The 18,412-nt window shown below is 47.8% G+C and overlaps 1 protein-coding gene across 2 annotated transcripts in view; it reads right to left on the minus strand.

The window, feature by feature from the left end:
• pyroxd2 (pyridine nucleotide-disulphide oxidoreductase domain 2) overlaps positions 1-18,412 on the minus strand; it is a 62,545-nt gene that overhangs the window by 14,246 nt on the left and 29,887 nt on the right. For both annotated transcript variants that reach the window (XM_059947175.1, XM_059947174.1), the window contains exons 7-10: positions 16,421-16,482; positions 15,105-15,202; positions 6,517-6,658; positions 3,775-3,909 (exon numbers count right to left, since the gene is read on the minus strand). In XM_059947175.1, the coding sequence (XP_059803158.1) occupies positions 3,775-3,909; positions 6,517-6,658; positions 15,105-15,202; positions 16,421-16,482 (437 nt within the window). The remainder of the gene's footprint in view (positions 1-3,774; positions 3,910-6,516; positions 6,659-15,104; positions 15,203-16,420; positions 16,483-18,412) is intronic.

The raw sequence follows: 18,412 nt of genomic DNA on the forward strand, positions 1-18,412 counted from the left end.
AGCTGTTTCTGAAATGTTGAGTGTGGATTATCAGACTCCTGTGCCACCTCCTTGATGGCAGTAATGAGAAGCAGACATGTCCTGGATGGTCAGGGTCCTTAGTGATGGATGCTGTCTTCTTGAAGCACCATCTCTTGAAGATGTCATTGACAGTGGGGAGGCGAGCGCCCGTGATGGAGCTGGCTGTATCGACTGCCCTCTGAAGCCTCCTGCCACCCTGTGCAATGGACCCTCCATATGATGCAAGCTATCGGGTCATTACTTCCCACAAGGCCAAACCCAACATCATGAATGGCAGTGCTGCTTCATTCCCAAAATGCGCTCAACCCCTTTTGTGCCCGCTTTGAAAGGGAGGATAAGACCACAGCTATGAGGATGCCTGCTGCACCCGGTGAACCTGTGATCTCTGTCTCAGAGACCGACGTCAGGCTGCGGGTAAACCTTTGCAAGGTGACAGACCCCGATGGAGTACCTGGTAAGGCTCTGAAAACTCGTGCCAACCAGCTGGCGGGGGTGTTCAAAGACATTTTCAAACTCTCACTGCTTCAAAAGGGCAACAATAAAACCAGTGCCCGAGAAGAGTAGTGTGAGCTGCCTTAATAACTATCATCCAGTAGCACTCACATCTATGGTAATGAAATGTTTTGAGAGGTTGGTCATAGCTAGAATGAACTCCTGCCTCAGCAGGGACCTGGACCCACTGCAATTTGCCTATCGCCACAATAGGTCAATGGCAGACGCAATCTCACTGGCTCTCCATGCAGCCTTAGATCACCTGGACAGTGCAAATACCTACATCAGGATGCTGTTTATTGACCATATCTCACCATTTAACACCATCATTCCCACAGTCCTGATCAAAAAGCTACAGAACCTGGGCCTCCGTACCTCCCTCGGCAACGGAATTCTTGACTTCCTAACTGGTAGGTCACAATCCCTGCGGATTGGTTAGTAACATCTCAACCTTGCCGACCATCAACACTGGCACGCCGCAGGATGTGTGGCTGCTCTACTCTCTCTACACCCACGACTGTGTGGCTAGGCACAGCTCAAGTGCCATCTATAAATCTGCTGATGATACAACCATTTTTAGCAGATGGAGACGAGAGCGCGTGCAGGAGCAATATACGTATCACAGCAACAACCTTTCACTCAGTGTCAGGAAGACCAAAGAGCTGATTGTGGACTTCAGAAAGAGTAAGGCAAACAACACACACCAGTCCTCATTGAGAGATCAGAAGTGGAGAGAGTGAGCAATTTCAAGTTCCTGAGTGTTAATATCTCTAAGGACCTAACCTGGTCTGAGCACATTGATGCAGCTATAAAGAAGGCAAGACAGTAGCTATGTTTCATTAGGAGCTTGAGGAGATTTGGAATGTCAACTAAAAACACTTGAAAATTTCTATGGATGTAACCCTGGAGAGCACTCTGACAGGTTGCATCAGCGTCTCGGGTTGCTACTGCACAGGAACGATGTACACTGCAGAGTTGTAAAATTAGCCAGCTCCATCATGGGTACCAGCCTCCGTAGTACCCAGGACATCTTCAAGGAGCGGTGCCTCAAAAAGGCGGTGCCCACCTTTAAGGACTCCCATCACCCAGGACATGTCTTGTTCTCATTGCTACCATCAGAAAGGAGGTGCAGAAGCCTGAAGGCACACACTCAATGATTCAGGAACAGCTTCTTCCCCTCTGCCATCTGATTCCTAAATGGATATTGAACCCATGAACACTACCTCACTACAGTTTATTTCTGTTTTTGCACTACTTACTTAATTTAACTATTTAATACACTTACTGTAATTTAGAGTTTTTTTCTTCTATATTGTATAATCCATTGTGTTGCTGCCATAAAGTTAACAAATTTCATGACATATGCTGGTGATATTAAACATGATTCTGAATCAGAGTACCCTACACAGTACAGCTGCAGAAACTGGCTACATTTCGGTGACTGATACTGGCATCGACATGATGGGCTGAAGGGCCATTCACCATGCTGTGTCTCCCTTCGGCAGAACTTGGATTTGAGAAACTGGCTGATTATGCAGCACTCCCTCTGTACTGGAAATGAAGGCCTACAGCTGGGATAACTGTAGGTCCAAAAAACAGACAAAAACCCAGAACAGAGTAACTCCCCACAAACCATTGTATCACTGGTTGTCACTGGGTGTCCCTGAGGGACACTCAGCCCCTTGCTAGTGAGATCTACGCCCCCTCCCACATCACACTGGTGTGGAATCAAGGAGAGGGACACTCCCCCACCTCACTGGTGTGGTGTTGAGGAGGGAGAGGGACACGCCCCCACCTCACTGGTGTGGTGTTGAGGAGGGAGAGGGACACGCCCCCACCTCACTGGTGTGGTGTTAAGGACGGAGAGGGACACGCCCCCACCTCACTGGTGTGGTGTTAAGGAGGGAGAGGGACATTCCCCCACCTCACTGGTGTGGTGTTGAGGAGGGAGAGGGACACGCCCCCACCTCACTGGTGTGGTGTTGAGGAGGGAGAGGGACACGCCCCCACCTCACTGGTGTGGTGTTAAGGAGGGAGAGGGACACGCCCCCACCTCACTGGTGTGGTGTTAAGGAGGGAGAGGGACATTCCCCCACCTCACTGGTGTGGTGTTAAGGAGGGAGAGGGACACTCCCCCACCTCACTGGTCTGGTGTTGAGGAGGGAGAGGGACACGCCCCCACCTCACTGGTGTGGTGTTAAGGAGGGAGAGGGACACGCCCCCACCTCACTGGTGTGGTGTTGAGGAGGGAGAGGGACACTCCCCCACCTCACTGGTGTGGTGTTGAGGAGGGAGAGGGACATTCCCCCACCTCACTGGTGTGGTGTTAAGGACGGAGAGGGACATTCCCCCACCTCACTGGTGTGGTGTTGAGGAGGGAGAGGGACACTCCCCCACCTCACTGGTGTGGTGTTAAGGAGGGAGAGGGACACTCCCCCACCTCACTGGTGTGGTGTTGAGGAGGGAGAGGGACACGCCCCCACCTCACTGGTGTGGTGTTGAGGAGGGAGAGGGACATTCCCCCACCTCACTGGTGTGGTGTTGAGGAGGGAGAGGGACATTCCCCCACCTCACTGGTGTGGTGTTGAGGAGGGAGAGGGACATTCCCCCACCTCACTGGTGTGGTGTTGAGGAGGGAGAGGGACACTCCCCCACCTCACTGGTGTGGTGTTAAGGAGGGAGAGGGACACTCCCCCACCTCACTGGTGTGGTGTTGAGGAGGGAGAGGGACACGCCCCCACCTCACTGGTGTGGTGTTGAGGAGGGAGAGGGACATTCCCCCACCTCACTGGTGTGGTGTTGAGGAGGGAGAGGGACATTCCCCCACCTCACTGGTCTGGTGTTGAGGAGGGAGAGGGACACGCCCCCACCTCACTGGTGTGGTGTTAAGGAGGGAGAGGGACACGCCCCCACCTCACTGGTGTGGTGTTAAGGAGGGAGAGGGACATGCCCCCACCTCACTGGTGTGGTGTTGAGGAGGGAGAGGGACACGCCCCCACCTCACTGGTGTGGTGTTAAGGACGGAGAGGGACACGCCCCCACCTCACTGGTGTGGTGTTAAGGAGGGAGAGGGACACGCCCCCACCTCACTGGTGTGGTGTTAAGGAGGGAGAGGGACATTCCCCCACCTCACTGGTGTGGTGTTGAGGAGGGAGAGGGACACGCCCCCACCTCACTGGTGTGGTGTTGAGGAGGGAGAGGGACACGCCCCCACCTCACTGGTGTGGTGTTGAGGAGGGAGAGGGACATTCCCCATCTCACCTGTGGTGTCAGCTTGAGGAATGTCACATGAGGAGTGGCATTGGACAAAACCACTTTGCTTCTGATCTCTGTCCCATCCTGTAGTACCACGCCCTGGGCAGTCCCATTCTGATCCACCAGTATCGAGCGCACTGCCTAATTACCGAGGGGGAAGAGAGGAGAGAGAGATGGGAGTGGGGAGAGGGAGAGGAGGCGAGTGAAAGGAGAGAGACAGAGGAGAGAGAGGAAAGAGGGGGAGAGAAGAGAGAGAGGGAGGAGGAGAGAGGAGAGACGGAGGGGGAGTGAGGGGAAAGAGAGGGAGGGGAAGAGGAGAGTGAGGGAGGGGGAGAGAGGAGGGAGAGCAGAGAGAGGAGGAGGAAATGGGGCAGAGAGAGGGAGACAAGAGGGACAGAGGGTAGGAGGAGAGAGGGAGGAGAGTGGGGGAAAGAGGAGAGGGGGAGAGTGGAAAGGAGATGGAGAAAGAGGTAGGGAAAGAGGGGGAGGGAGAGAGAGAGAGATCAAGTAAACAGAACATCATAAATTTGTCATCCTGCCTGCCTCACCATTTATGCAAAAGATAAATTATGCAAATATAAAAATATATTAAATAAAAAAAATATTATTAAATAAATACTATAGTAACATAATTGTAATCATTATTTCATCTATTACAATTGTTACATTGTTTTTGTTTATGTATAGTTTTTCATAAACTCTATTGAGTTTATTCATCTTCCTGTAAATGCGTCCAGGAAAATAAATCTCAATGCAGAAGATCGTAACGTATGTGTATTTTGATAATAAATTTTACTTTGTCTTTTGACATTGATATTAATTTCTTCTCTTCTTCAAATTCTCTCCCCTTGCTTTCCTACTCTCCTTAGAAATTCAGAGGTACTTGTTTCAGTTTAAAGGCAGCAGGTCACAAGGACTAGGCAATCAGGCTTAGAGTGACCGGTGACCATCCATCCCACAACACCGTGAACCTGCCCAATGTTGGAAAAAGTCACAGGCCCAATCTGCGTGGCTACTCATACCCGGTGACAAGAGTCTCCAAAAAGCAATTTCTCCGGAGAGCGACCAGAATAAAGATTGCGTAGAGGGGACTCAGTGTGTTTCCTTTACTCTAAGCATGATTCATCTTCTCTTGCACAGTGCTGATTTGTCAGCCTTTGTTTATGTACAGCTCACCATAAATTGTATTTTTTTATTTTCCTGTAAATCCCTGCAAAAAGATGAACGTCAAGGTACAGTAGTATATGGTAATTTACACTTACATACTTTGATTGTAAATTTAATTTGACTTTGACTTTCCTGGTCTGTCACCTCAGCCCGATATTCCTCCACTGTCCCCACTCCCTTGATATTCACAAATCTATTGATCCTCAGGCCCGTAAAGATCACGTTTGGACTCATCAGGCTACCATCACCTTGCCAGCTGGCGACTCCCCAACACCGCAAGAATAAAGCAGTTCAGCTCCAGTGGGGAGACTCCAGCCCAGAGGACGGGGAACCAGCTTAACCAGACGTGACAGGATTTTACTCTCTTGTTGCCCCACGATAATGTTTCATTAAGTCACCGGAGACGGCTGGAAGACAAGAAAAGGTGGAGTACCCAAATTCTGTCTCCCATCCCCACCACCTCCCACCAGCACAGAGGGAGGCTATTTGGCCCAGTGTGCCTGTGCTAGCTCATTGAAAGGGTGCTCCAGACAGTTCTTCCTCACTCAACCTGATAGACACCCCGTTCACTGATTTCCCCGCAGTAGCAGCAGCTTCGCTGCACTGCTCATCAGACAGCACCTTCCAGACCACCATCTCCACCAGCTGGAAGGACAAGGGCAGCAACAGCCCCACCATCCTGACTTGGAAATATACCGTCATTTCTTCACCCTCACTGTCGCTCTCTCCCTGACAACACGGTGGCTGTACCCACATCCCAAGCTTCAAGGAGGCAGCTCACCACCAGCCTTTCAAAGACAATTAGAGACGGGTCATTCACTACCGCCCTCTCAAGGGTAACTAGGGAAAGGCAGCTCACTACTGCCCTCTCAAGGGCAACTAGGGAAAGGCAGCTCACCACCATCCTCTCATGAGCAACCAGGGATAAGTAATTAAATGTTGACTCAATCTGTGAAGCCCACATCCCTGGAATAAATGAAGAAAAGACCACACCTCCTTCTCCCTTTTCTCCCATGGTCCCTCTTCTCTATTTTTACCATTCCCCATTCTGGTTCTCCTCTCACCCATTCGCTTCTCCTCACCTGCCCATCACCTCCTTCCCTTTCTCCCATGGAACACTGTCCTCTCCTATCAGAATTTTTCTTCCTCGGTCTTTTGCCTTTCCACCAATCATCCCTCAGCTTCTCACTCACCCTCCCCTGGTCTCACCCGCCAGCTTGCACTCCTTCCCCTTGCCCCCACCTCCTTATTCTGGCTTCCCCCCACCTTCCCAGTCCTGATGAAGACTCTCAGCCTGAAACAATGACTCTCCATAGGTGCTACCTGTCCTGCAGATCTCCTCCGGCACTTTGTGTCTCCCCAAAGTATTCATCCAATTCTCTTTGGAAAGTTGACCATGCTTCACTACCAATGTTCCTGTGCGTGAAAACCTTCTCACTGCCCCTTCTTGTCCATTTCCTTCGGTTGTTTTACCAAGCCTGAGTCAGTTGCTCCCAGAATCTCTCTCATCATCCCCCCCCACTCCAAATTCCCCACCGAGAGGACATGAGCAGAACCTGTCCATGGGTGGCAGTCTCCTACCTTTTCCGTAAAGATGGAGGCTCCGTGAACTGTAGCTGCGCGGGCGATGGCGTTGGAGAGGGAACCCATCCCGCCTTCCACGTAAGCCCAGGCCCCCTTCACACCCTCCAGCTCCCCCATCACGTGATGGAGCAGAACATACCTACACTCGGTAAGAGAGAACACCTCATCAGAGTGCTAACTGTGACCGGTCACTTGCCCCTCGCTCTCACCACCACCCGGAACATACCCTCGTCTCGCCACTGCCATTGAGGGGAGGTACGGGAGCCCGCAGTTTGGTGGAGTTGTGTGGAAGGCAGCATACATTCACGGGGTGCAGAGCTGGGCTGAGACGTGGCAGAGGAAGTTCAATCCGCCAACGTGCAACGTGAGACACTTTGGAAAGCTGAGCTTGAAGGCAGAATACAGTTAACGGCAGGATTCTCGACAGTGTGGAGGAGCGGGGGGCAGTCCTGGGACCCACGTCGACAGATCCTTCAAAGCTGCCACACAAGTTGGCAGAGTTGTTAAGGAGGGTGTGTCAGCCTTTATTTGTTGAAGGATTTAAAATTGCTTAATGTCATTTTCTGTGCACAAGTGTAAAGGAGAATGGAATCATTGTTACTCCAGCACAAAAAAAACACAATAAATATAAAACATAATATGGCATATACATAGATCGATTGTACGTCCATAAAGACTGCAAATAAGGCAACTGACAGGACATAATCAAGTCGTGGTGGAGTTAGCGGGTGGAGATGTTGATCAGCCTTACTGCTTGGGGAAAGTTCATACCTCAAAGGCTGGCGGTCCTGGACTGGATGTTACATAGCCTCCTCCCTGATGGGTGTGGGATAAACAGTCCATGATCAGGGTGGGTGGGATCTTTCATGATGTTACTGGCCCTTTTCCAGCACTTTTCTGCCTATACGATATGTCCTCAATGGTGGGAGGGCTGGTGCCAGTGATGCATGGGCAGTTTTGACTACTTGCTGCAGAGCCTTCCTGCCCGCCACAGCACGGTTTCCGTACCAGCTCCTCTGATTGCAATAGCATTTTGTACTATTCTATCTTTTTTTTCTGATTCATAATATGTATCCTCATGAACTCTGTATTTCCCTATGTGAAATTTAATAAAATATTGGATGGATCAAATCCTCCTGATGTTATATCCATTCAAGAAACCTGGTTGTTACCACATTTGAACTTGAATTTCCAGCATCTGCAGATTTCCTCGTGTTACCACATTTAAGTTTTTCCTTGCAGGATTATATTGTAATTAGGTGCGATAGGTTAGTTGTTAGAGGGGGTGGTGTTGCGAGTTTTATAAGGAAAGGGACAGGACAGAGATGTGTGGATGTGAGTGCAGTGTATGAGGCACTTGTAGTACAAGTTTTTGTTTCAACAGGTAGGGGCATTAAAGTGGTAAATTTTTACAACCCTCGACAAAAGCTTTCGATTGATTTGTTGTAGCTCACTTAGCGTTGATTGGTGTGAGAACTCTGCTGCACATAGTTCCCTGTGGGTTGTTCGCAGAATGACGGTGATGGTTCGATTGTAAAAGATATTTCACATCTTGTGTGTCTTAATATTGGGTGGGTGTGATATTTCATGTTCATAATAGCTCTGAAACTGCCATAGATACAACTTTAGTTTTGAACATTGTAGCTGGAGTGAGTGAATGGGATTTCAGGGGTGATGAAACATTGGGGAGCAATAATTTTCCCATATTTATAAGCTTGGGTTTGGATCTGTATAGGGAACAGGAGGTCACTTTTAGGAGGTGGAACTTTGGTAAAGCAAATTGGGAGAAGTTTAAGGTTTTCTGGGCTGAATGTTGAGGATGATGTGGTTTTCTGCAATGAAAGGTTATGTCATGTTAAGCTGCAGTGGAAGTGATTCCTGGTTAAAAAAAAAAGGGCATTAATTGGAGAAAGGTGGACAGATGGTGGACAGAGTGTATACAGGCAATTGGGGAAAGAAATGAGGTGTTTAGGAAGGTTAAGAAGTATCACTGTCCAAGTGACCTTATTAAGTTTAAAAGGGCACGGGCCGTGGTGAGGAAAGTGGTGAAGATTGTAAAATGGGTTTACCGGAGGTCATAGTGTGATAGAACTGGAAGGGGTATATTAAACTTGGAGATGTCTGGGGAATGATTAACAAAAAAATTGAAGGGGGGGAATTCATTGGGCTAGTAACATTCCAGTATTGATTAAAGAAAGTAATACGATTGTTACTGAAATAGAGAAGGTTGAGTTACTGGCTCGGTCATTTGATGCAATTCATAATCAAGATAATTTGTGAAGAGGCTAAACAATAAGTTGATAAGTGAATACCCTGACCTGTTGGAAGCCAGCTGTAGCAATGCTAGTGATGTAGAGTTTTCTTTGTGTGAATTTAAGAAAGCTATTAATAGTATAGGCCAGACGGCTCCAGGAAAGGATGATGTATGTTATTGTATGTTTAGCATATGGCCGACAACTCTCAAGATAATACTAACATTTTTGAATTGTGTTTGGAGTTCAGGCCATCTTCCTCCTCATGGTTAATGGCAGAAATAGTGCCTATTCTTAAATCTGGAAAATCCCCGTCGGATTTTACTAGTTATAGACCAATATCATTGACGTCCCATTTGTGTAAACTTATGGAACATCTGCAAATGGGGCGGTTGAATTATATCTTGGAAAAAAGAGGTGATGTAGCATTTTCTCAGAGTGGATTTCAGCGGGGTAGAAAGACTTTGGATTCAGTTTTGTGTTTGGAAGATGATATTAGGGAAGCATGGGCAAATAAAGATGTAATAGTATTTTGAAATAAAAATATATGATGTTATGGAGCGAGGGTCTTCTGATTAAATGATGGAAATTAGGAGTGAGAAGAAGGTTATATAATTTTTTTTCAGCTTTTTATTTGGACGTTCTTTGCAGGTAAGGTATATTCGAGCTTCTATGAGAGAGAGAATGGGACCCCACAAGACAGTAATTGTAGCCCTTTATTATTCAATATTATGATTAATGATATTTCTCTGAGATAGGTACTGGGGCAGGTAAATCACTTTCTGCAGATGATGGAGCTTTGTGGATCAGAGGTAGAAATTCCAATTTAACTGTACATAGGATGCAATTAGCAATTAAGGTCAAACAATGGGCAAATAGATGGGATTTTAAGATTTCAGGTTACGTTCTACAAAGAGGATCAATAGACCTGCACTTAATTTGAAATTGTACAGTCTAACTCCTGAAGAAATGTCAGAAGTAAGATTTTGTGGCATGTGGCTGGATAATAAACTGACATGGAAGCACCATATCAGGAAGGTAATTGACAAATGTAAAGGGGCATTAACTGTCCTTGGGTGTCTATGTGGGTATTCTTGGGGTGCCACATGTAAATCTTTGTTGACTATTAGTATTTGTTTAATCAGATCATGGCTGTGTGGCTTATGGATCAGCTTCAGCTTCGACTTTGAAATGTCTGGATATGATGCGAGCACAGACTTTAAGATTGTGTTGTGGCGCAGTAAGGTCATCTCTTATTTCAGCTTTACTGTTTGAAATGACACGATTACCCTGAGAGTTGCGGAGGCTGAGGTTGTTGTTAACATAGTGGGTTAATTTGAGGGGGCAGAGGAATGATCACCCTGTTGGAAGACTGTTGGGAACATCACAAGAAGAGAGTGTTCAGCTTTGGGTGGCTGGGTTCCTATCACGCTAGGAATATGGGTTTGCTGGATTTTGCAATATGCACTATAGCTTTTTCAGTAACCCCACCTTGTTTTTTTCCAATGGCTTAGTTGATTTCAGGTTTCATGATTTAATGAAACCAAGGATCTTGATCTGCTTGAGAGTCCAATGGTTCATCAGTATGTTAAAGAAAATTATTGGGATATATTAACCATTTTTACCGATAGATCAAAAGATAATTTAACAGGGATTGTCAGTGTGGCTGTTTTGGTGCCTGAATTACAGGTAACAATAAAGAAATGTCGTTCTAACCATTTATCAGTGTATACTGTAGAACTGGCTGCCATCATTTTGGGCTTACAGTGGGCGGAGGAAATCTGTCCTTGCAAAGTTCGGGGTTTTTTTCGGTTTTGACTCATCTTAAAATGGGTCATTCTAGCAGTAGGTCAGATTTAATGCTGGAAGATCTTCAAACTTCATTTCATATCTGAAGCATTGGCCTTCATGTCTGTTCCTTGTGGGTTCCTGCACATTGAGGTGTCGAGGGGAATGAGCGGTTCGACTGTTCGGCCGATAAAGCTGTTAAAGGTTCATCTGCGGATATAGACCTTCCACTAAGAAGCTAAGGGGTTGGTGGGGTGAAGAATTAGGGGATTATGACAAGACCTGTGGGATAAAGGGCATGAAGGGAGACACCTTTACAGAATACGTAAAACTGTTGGATTATTGGGAGAGGGAGATACAACAAGAAGGGAAGGAATTATATTGACTTGACTTAGAATTGGGCATACTATGCTTAATTATTCCTCGTATCTCTCGGGCATGTAGGTGTTGTCATCATTACGAAACAGTTGAACACATTCTTTTACAATGTGAAGCATACCAGGTTGAAAGAAAGCAGATGCAGGCTGCGCTACTGTCTTTTGGGGTTGACAGTTTTCATTTAAAAACCTTATTAAGCTACAGAAGTGATTTTAATTTAATTCACAATGCTGTCTTCCATCATTTACAATCTATAGGGATTCTGGGGGGTAATTTAGTTTTCATTTTGATAAAGAACTAGTAGGGGTTTGTTTCCCAATTCTTTATACCACCCTCCAGTCCAGCTGGTGGCGCTAATGTACCTTTGAGTGGGGCTGCCAATCGCCATTAAGAGTCAGAAGAAGAAGGTCCAACTGCTGGTGAGTCAGGATCCTGGCAAAAACTACACCATCAAGACAAAAGAACTCTCCAAGCAACTCTGCAAAAAGGTCATTGAAAAGCACAAGCCAGGAGATGGATACAAGAAAGTTTCCAAGTCACTGAATATCCCTTGGAGTATAGTTAAGTCAATCATCAAGGAATGTGGCACAGCTGTAAATCTGCCTGGAGCAGACCGTCCTCAAAAACTGAGTGACCGTTCAAGAAGGAGACTAGTGAGGGAGGCCACCAAGAGGCCAATGACAATGCTGGAGGCCAGTGATGTTGTGGGGGTGGAACTGGACTCTCTGACGGTGGTGTCGGAAAAGAGGATGCTGTCCAAGTTGCATGCCATCTTGGACAATGTCTCCCATCCACTCCATAATGTACTGCTTAGGCACAGGAGTACGTTCAGCCAGAGACTCATTCCACCGAGATGTAATACTGAGCGTCATAGGAAGTCATTCCTGTCTGTGGCCATCAAACTTTACAACTCCTCCCTCAGAGTGTCAGACACCCTGAGCCAATAGTCTGGTCCTGGACTTATTTCTACTTGGCATAATTTACTTATTATTATTTATTTATGGTTTTATTTTGCTATATCTCTACTTTATTCTCGGTTGGTGTGACTGTAATGAAACCCGATTTCCCTCGGGATCAATAAAGTATGTCTGTCTGTCTGTCTGTTACAAGCTTCAGTGGCTGAGATGGGAGAGACTGCGTGTACAACAACTGTTCCCCGGGTGCTTCACCACTCGCAGCTTTATGGAAGTGGCAAAGAGAAAGCCACTGTTCGGGGGGGGGGGGGGGGGGGGAGAAAAACTCAAATGAAATTTCGGCTGGAGATTGCCCGAAGGCACTTGGGAGACTCTGAAGTCACCTCAAAGAAGATTCTATGGTCCAATGAAACCAAAATTGAGCTTTTTGACCATCAAACTTAATCAAAAGCATCATCAAAAACACACCATCCTGACAGTGAAGCACGTTGCTGGCTGCATCACGCTGTGGGGGTGCTTCACTGTAGCAGGTCCTGGAAGGCTTGTGAAGGTAGAGGGTAAAATGAATGCAGCAAAATACAGGGAAATCCTGGAGGAGAACCTGATGCCGTCTGCAAGAGAACTGTGACTTGGGAGATTTATTATGCAGCAAGACAATCATCCCAAGCATAAAGCCAAAGTTACACAGGAATGGCTTAAAAACAAGGTTAATGTCCTGGAGTGGCCAAGTCCGAGTCCAGACCTCAATCCAATTGAGAATTTGTAGCTGGACTTGACAAGGGTTGTTCACTCACGATCTCTATGCAATCTGACAGAGCTTGAGCAGTTTTGTAAAGAAGAATGGGGACAAATTGCAGTGTCGGGATGTGCAAAGCTGATAGAAACCTATCCACACAGACTCAAGGTGTAATTGCTGCCAAAGGGGCATCTACTAAATACTGACTTGAAGGGGGTGATTAATTATGCAATCAAGTATTTTCTTTAATAATTGTAATAAATTTTGAGCAATCGGTAGAAATTTGTTTTCACTTTGATACAAAAGAGTTTTTTCTGTTGATCAATGTAAAAAAAAAGCCAAATTAAATCCACTGTGATTCAGTGGGTAAAACATGAAAACTTCTGGGGTGGGGGGGTGGGTGAATATTTTCTATAGGCACCGTCTGTCAGTAATAATGCAACTGATTCCAGTTCTGAAGTATGAGACGGCTAATGGTCCCAGAGCCTCCAGCCCAACTCCTCCATGCCAACCATGTTGCCCAGTTAGTTCAATCTGTCTATCTATGACCCATAGTTCTCTCACACTCTCCTAACCATGTCCTTATCGAGATAGCTTTTAAACATTGTGCCCACTTCAGCCAGTGTTCCTGGCAGCTGGTTCCAAATACACACCTTCCTTTGCCTGAGGTCCTTTCGAAATCTCTTGCCTCTGATCTATTTCAAACCTATGCCTCTTGGTTTCAGCACCCCCTCCCTGAGAAAGTGATTATATACTTGTCTATGTCTCTCAAAAACATATACTCCTTCTATCAAGTCACTCTGCAATCTCCTACGTTCAAGGGAAGGGAATGTAGTCTACACAACCTCTCCTCGTAACTTAGGTCCAAGTCCAACCAACATGCTGGCAAACCCGTTCTAATTTAATAACATTTTCCTAGAGTGAACAAAACCATACCCAATAAATAGTCCAAGTGTAGACCCGCCAACGTTCTGTATAACTGCAACATAATTTCCCAACTCAATCCTGACAAAATGTTGACTCTTTATTCCTCTCCATAGATGCTGACTGACCTGCTGAGTTCCTCCAGCACTTTGTGCATGTTACCCCTAGACTCACTGATTGATGAAGGGCAGTGTGCCAATCACCTTCACCGCCCTGTCTCCCTGTGATGCTGCCTTCAGCAAACTATGCACTTGTTCTCTCTGGCCATCCTGTTCTGCAGCCTGCCCAGGGTCCTGCCATTGTACCAGCTCACGACTAGAATCAGATTAGTTTGATCATGGTGCAGGGAGCGTTGTCAGAACCTTAGCAGATACCGCCACCTGGTGGCCAGAGCCGCAAACTGCACCACACCGGTCAGTGACGGTCACAGTTAAACGGAGCAGCAGAGAACCAACATGGCCCCTCAGGCCCAATCTCCTCTCCTGCACCAATTCCCTCAATCCTTCAATTCCTTCATCTTTCAAAATCTATCTTCTTCCTTATTAACTCCCCCCCTCCTCCCTCCACTGCCCTCTGGGGTAGAGAATTCTGGAGGTTCACACCCTATGCCAGAAGTTCACTTGCACCTCACTGTTAAACATAACTCTGTCCCCTCTCTCCCGGTGGAAGCACCTTTACTCTCTCATGTCACGTCCCCTTTATTCCAGAGGACCTGTGGGGCAGTTTGTGCACACAAGGTGAGATGCAGTGGAATAGTGGAGCTAGACGGAGTTGGGTACAAAAAGACATTTGGTCTGATACATGGATAGGGAAGGTTTAAGGAGATACGGGCCAAATGTGGGCAAACAGGACTAGCTCAGAGAGACACTTTGGTCAGCAGCATCCAGATGGGCCAAAGGGCCTGTATCTTTGCTAAAACTTCCAACTGAGCCGGAAGAAATGTGCACTGAACATTCCTCTGAACAGTATGGCCCCAATTTCTTCAGCTGCTCCTGACGGCTCAGCCTTCTCATCCCAGGGATTAGTCTAGAGAATCGCACCGACTCTGCTCCAGCCCTACGCACGGTATTCCAACCCCGTACCACCTTTCAAACGGCAGGGAATTCCGAAGCGTTCCACAGTCAGTGGCGGACGAGTGAAGTGCGCCATTATTGTAATGAAACTCGTGTTGAATTCCCATTTGAACACGGCGAGCTCCCATGAAAACTGCAATGTGATCATGGCTAATGCTGATTGGGAGCTGGGGGAAGGAGGGAGTCTCCTATCTCGGCGTGGTAGCCTAACACTTCACAGTGACAGCGAGCCGGGCTCATCCTCGTCGGGAGCCCGTTTTCCCTGGGTTTCCTGCCCCATTCCATAAGCGTACGGGCTAGGGTTGGTACACCGTGGGCAGGCTATGCTGGCACTGGAAGCATGGCAACGCTTGTGACTGCTCCAGCACAGCCTTGGACTGCGGGCGTTAACGCAAATAGTTCATTTCACTGTACGTTTCGATGCACGTGTGACAAATAGAACTAATGGTTATATTTATCTCTACAAACGGAAGCAGCTTTTGTTAGCAGGTGTGATCCAGAGCAAGGGCGAGGGTCCTACCCGCTGCCCGCGGCCTCCGGGCTGACCATGGCGCCAATCACTCCGTCCGTGGCCAGTGTTGCCTTGAGAGGCTCCGATTCAAACCACCGATTTAGAATCTGCCAGAAACAGCACAGGGTGACTGACACAGAAACAGTACGCTCTGGTCCCAGACAGATCTCTCCTCAGGGATTTCTGCCAGGAAACAGCTCCTGGAGTTTCACCACCTCCTTCCCCATTGACAAGAGAAGGCAGATGGCACTAATCCTTTCCCTACCCCTTCCTTACCCCTGGCCAATGTCCTGTTGGATGTCAGGGCCACGTCCAAAAGGGGGCTGTGAGGTAAAAACTTTCCCTGTGGGGAGCAAACACACAATGCTGGAGAACTCGGCAGGTCAGGCAGCATCCGTGGAGATGAAAGGTCTTGCCCTGAAACATTAACCGTTTATTCCCCTTGCTGCCTGGCCTGCTGAGATCCTCCAGCATTTTGTGTGTGTTCCTCTGGATTTCCAGCATCTGCAGAATTTCTTGAGTTTATGATTCCCTCGTAGGGAATTGGAGGAGTCCTTACCCGTCCTTCCTGACCCTCCCAAGGACAGCTGGTGAACAACGCGCTAGCGATCACTTTACACTGTCCTGTTGCCCGCCATCCCGACCAGAGATACCCAAGAACTCAAATCAAAACTCATCTGGTCCCACTGAGCTCCAGAGGTGGCCAGTGCGAGCCCAGCCTACTTCTTGTTCTCAGCTCAGGTCAGACAGGATTCTCCCTGCTCATTTGTCCCTCAAGGCCCAGCCCTGATGCCACTAAAAGCAGAAAGCATTGGAAACACTCAGCAAAACAGGCAGCGTCTGTGGAGAGAGAAATGTTTTTTTGTCTTATGTTTGGGATCCTTTGTCAAAACCGGCACTTGATGGCATGTTTTCTCCCTTCCCCCTCCCCTCTCCACAGGTGCTGCTTGTATCCAACATTTTTTGTTTAAGGTCATAAGACGCAGACCATTCAGCCCATTGAGGTTGCACTGCCATTCAATCAAAGTGATTTATGATTCAGCCCAACCCTGTTGTCCTGCTGGATTTCCAGCTGGTGCACTTTCCTAATTCCCAATCCCTGCTCTCCCGGGGAAGGTGTTGCTGTGAGTGGCAGGCGGGGGGGGAGGGCGGGAGGGGCAGAGAGTTGGGGGGTGAAGTGGGGGGGGTGAGCGGGGAGATAGACGCCTGCCTGGCACTTAACTGGCAAGCTGCTCTGGTCACTTGAAGGACCGCGGAGCCCGCACTGGGCCTCTGGGGCTCGCACGCGAACGCTAGCTTCGAAAACGAAAGGCCCCACTGCTTACCCTGGATATCGGCGCAGTCAGAAGTTCGTAGAATTGTGGAATATCCTTGCCCAGTTTCAGTCCTGCAAGACAGGAGTGGATATTGTGTTCAACGCATTCGGACGACTTACTGAGCTGAGCAAGCTCTGGGCTTTGGCCTGTGGACCCACCAGTCCACAGAGAAACAGTCTCAGTACCCCCTCACCATCACCATCCTCTGTACAGGATCTTGCTCCCCCTTGTCCGGCTGTTACCACGGTGACCGTACGTGCAGGGCCACGTGTTTGGAATGGGTTAGAACATAGAACAGTACACAGTGTGAGAACAGACCCTTTAGCCCACCATATCTGCACTGAACACAATTCAGGTTAAACTAAATCCCTCTACGCGTACATCATCCATCTCCCTCCATTCCCTGTAATCCATGTGTCTATCTGACAGCCACTTAAACATATATATCCCCCTTCCTATTAAATCCCACCCTTCTCCGTCCCCTTAAACCCCTAGACATTGAGTCTCCAACCTGGGGAGAAGATGGTCTGCATTCACCCCCACTATGCCCCTCGTGCGGTTACACACGTTTGTGAGGAGAAATATTTAAGGGGAACACGAGGGGGAACTTCTTCACTCAGGGGGTGGTGAGAGTGTGGAATGAGCTGCCAGAGGAAGTGGTGGATGTGGGTTCGATTGCAATAATTAAGAGAAATTTGGACAAGTACCTGGATGGGAGGTGTAGGGAGTGCCATGGTCCAGATGCAGGTTGATGGGATCAGGCAGAGGGCCAAAGAGCCTGTTTATACGCTGTAGTGCTCTATGACTCTATAATTTGGCTGGCGTGCCCCTGGATGGTGAGGGGGAGTGGGGGGGGGGGGGAGGACAGAAGCTACATGGGGAGGTAATGTCAAAAAGGGAGAATCAACAAGTCTAGGTGGAAGGGTGTACAGGGACTGCAGGGGGGAGAGTTCTCTCAGAATACTGAAAGGGGAGGGGGAGTTGTGTCTGGTGGCAGGGTCACGTTGTAGGTGATGGAACTCACAAAGGATGGAATATTGAGTGGGAGGCTGGCGGGTGGAAACTGAGGGCCAGGCTAAGAGGAAAGGGCTGGTGGAAATCAGGGCCAATCGATCTGTCAGCCGTGATTCAAGGAAGAGGAGAAGTCCATCGCGCAGGGTGTGGGACGTTGGGGAAAGTGGGAGTAGCGGTGGGCACATCACTTTCCAGTTGGAAAATCAGGGCTCAGTCCCCACCGCTGTGTGTGAGGAGCTTGTGTTTTCTCCCTGTGACCGTGTGGCTTTCCGTCAGTGGCACATTCCAAAGACGTGTGAGTTAGGGTTAGTAAGCACTTGTGGGCACATCCTCGGACTGCGGTGGCCATCGATGTCTATGACACATTTCCAGTGTCCGTGTGACAAATACAGACAATCTGTAGAAAGCGAGGTGGGTGGAAGTTGTCCGAGGAGATCGCAGGGTCATTGCGAAGGAACAGGTTGCCCGTTCACGCCCCTGTGCGGGGCTGTCTGTCCGTCACATTTCTTTGCCAGTTTTTTTTTCTTCTTTTTTTTCCTCAAACTTTTTATTAATATCAACATGCTGAAAATAGCAAATATTGATACACAATTATTGGGATTACATTGTGAATAGTGAATATAAATGAATATATTTTCAATTGATACAAAGGAATGAAGCCTCCCAAAATTGTACAAAATACAAATATGGTGCACACAGAGCAAACTAAAAGGAATAACAAATAAGGAAAAAGAGAAAGTATATATAAAAAATATATATATACCCCAAAAGACCTAATCTATCCAAAACTAACCAATAACTAAAAATAAAGAAAAGAAGAAACATGGGCTGTTTGTAATTTCTGAGAAAAAAAAGAACCGTAAGTGTTGTCAACTCTGACCCTCTCTACTCGTGCGTAACCCCCACCCACTCTACGCGTGCGTAACACCCACCCTCTCTACGCGTGCGTAACCCCCACCCACTCTACGCGTACGGAACTCCCACCCT

Source organism: Hypanus sabinus, chromosome 22 (genome assembly GCF_030144855.1).
Source record: "Hypanus sabinus isolate sHypSab1 chromosome 22, sHypSab1.hap1, whole genome shotgun sequence".
NCBI lineage: Eukaryota > Metazoa > Chordata > Chondrichthyes > Myliobatiformes > Dasyatidae > Hypanus > Hypanus sabinus.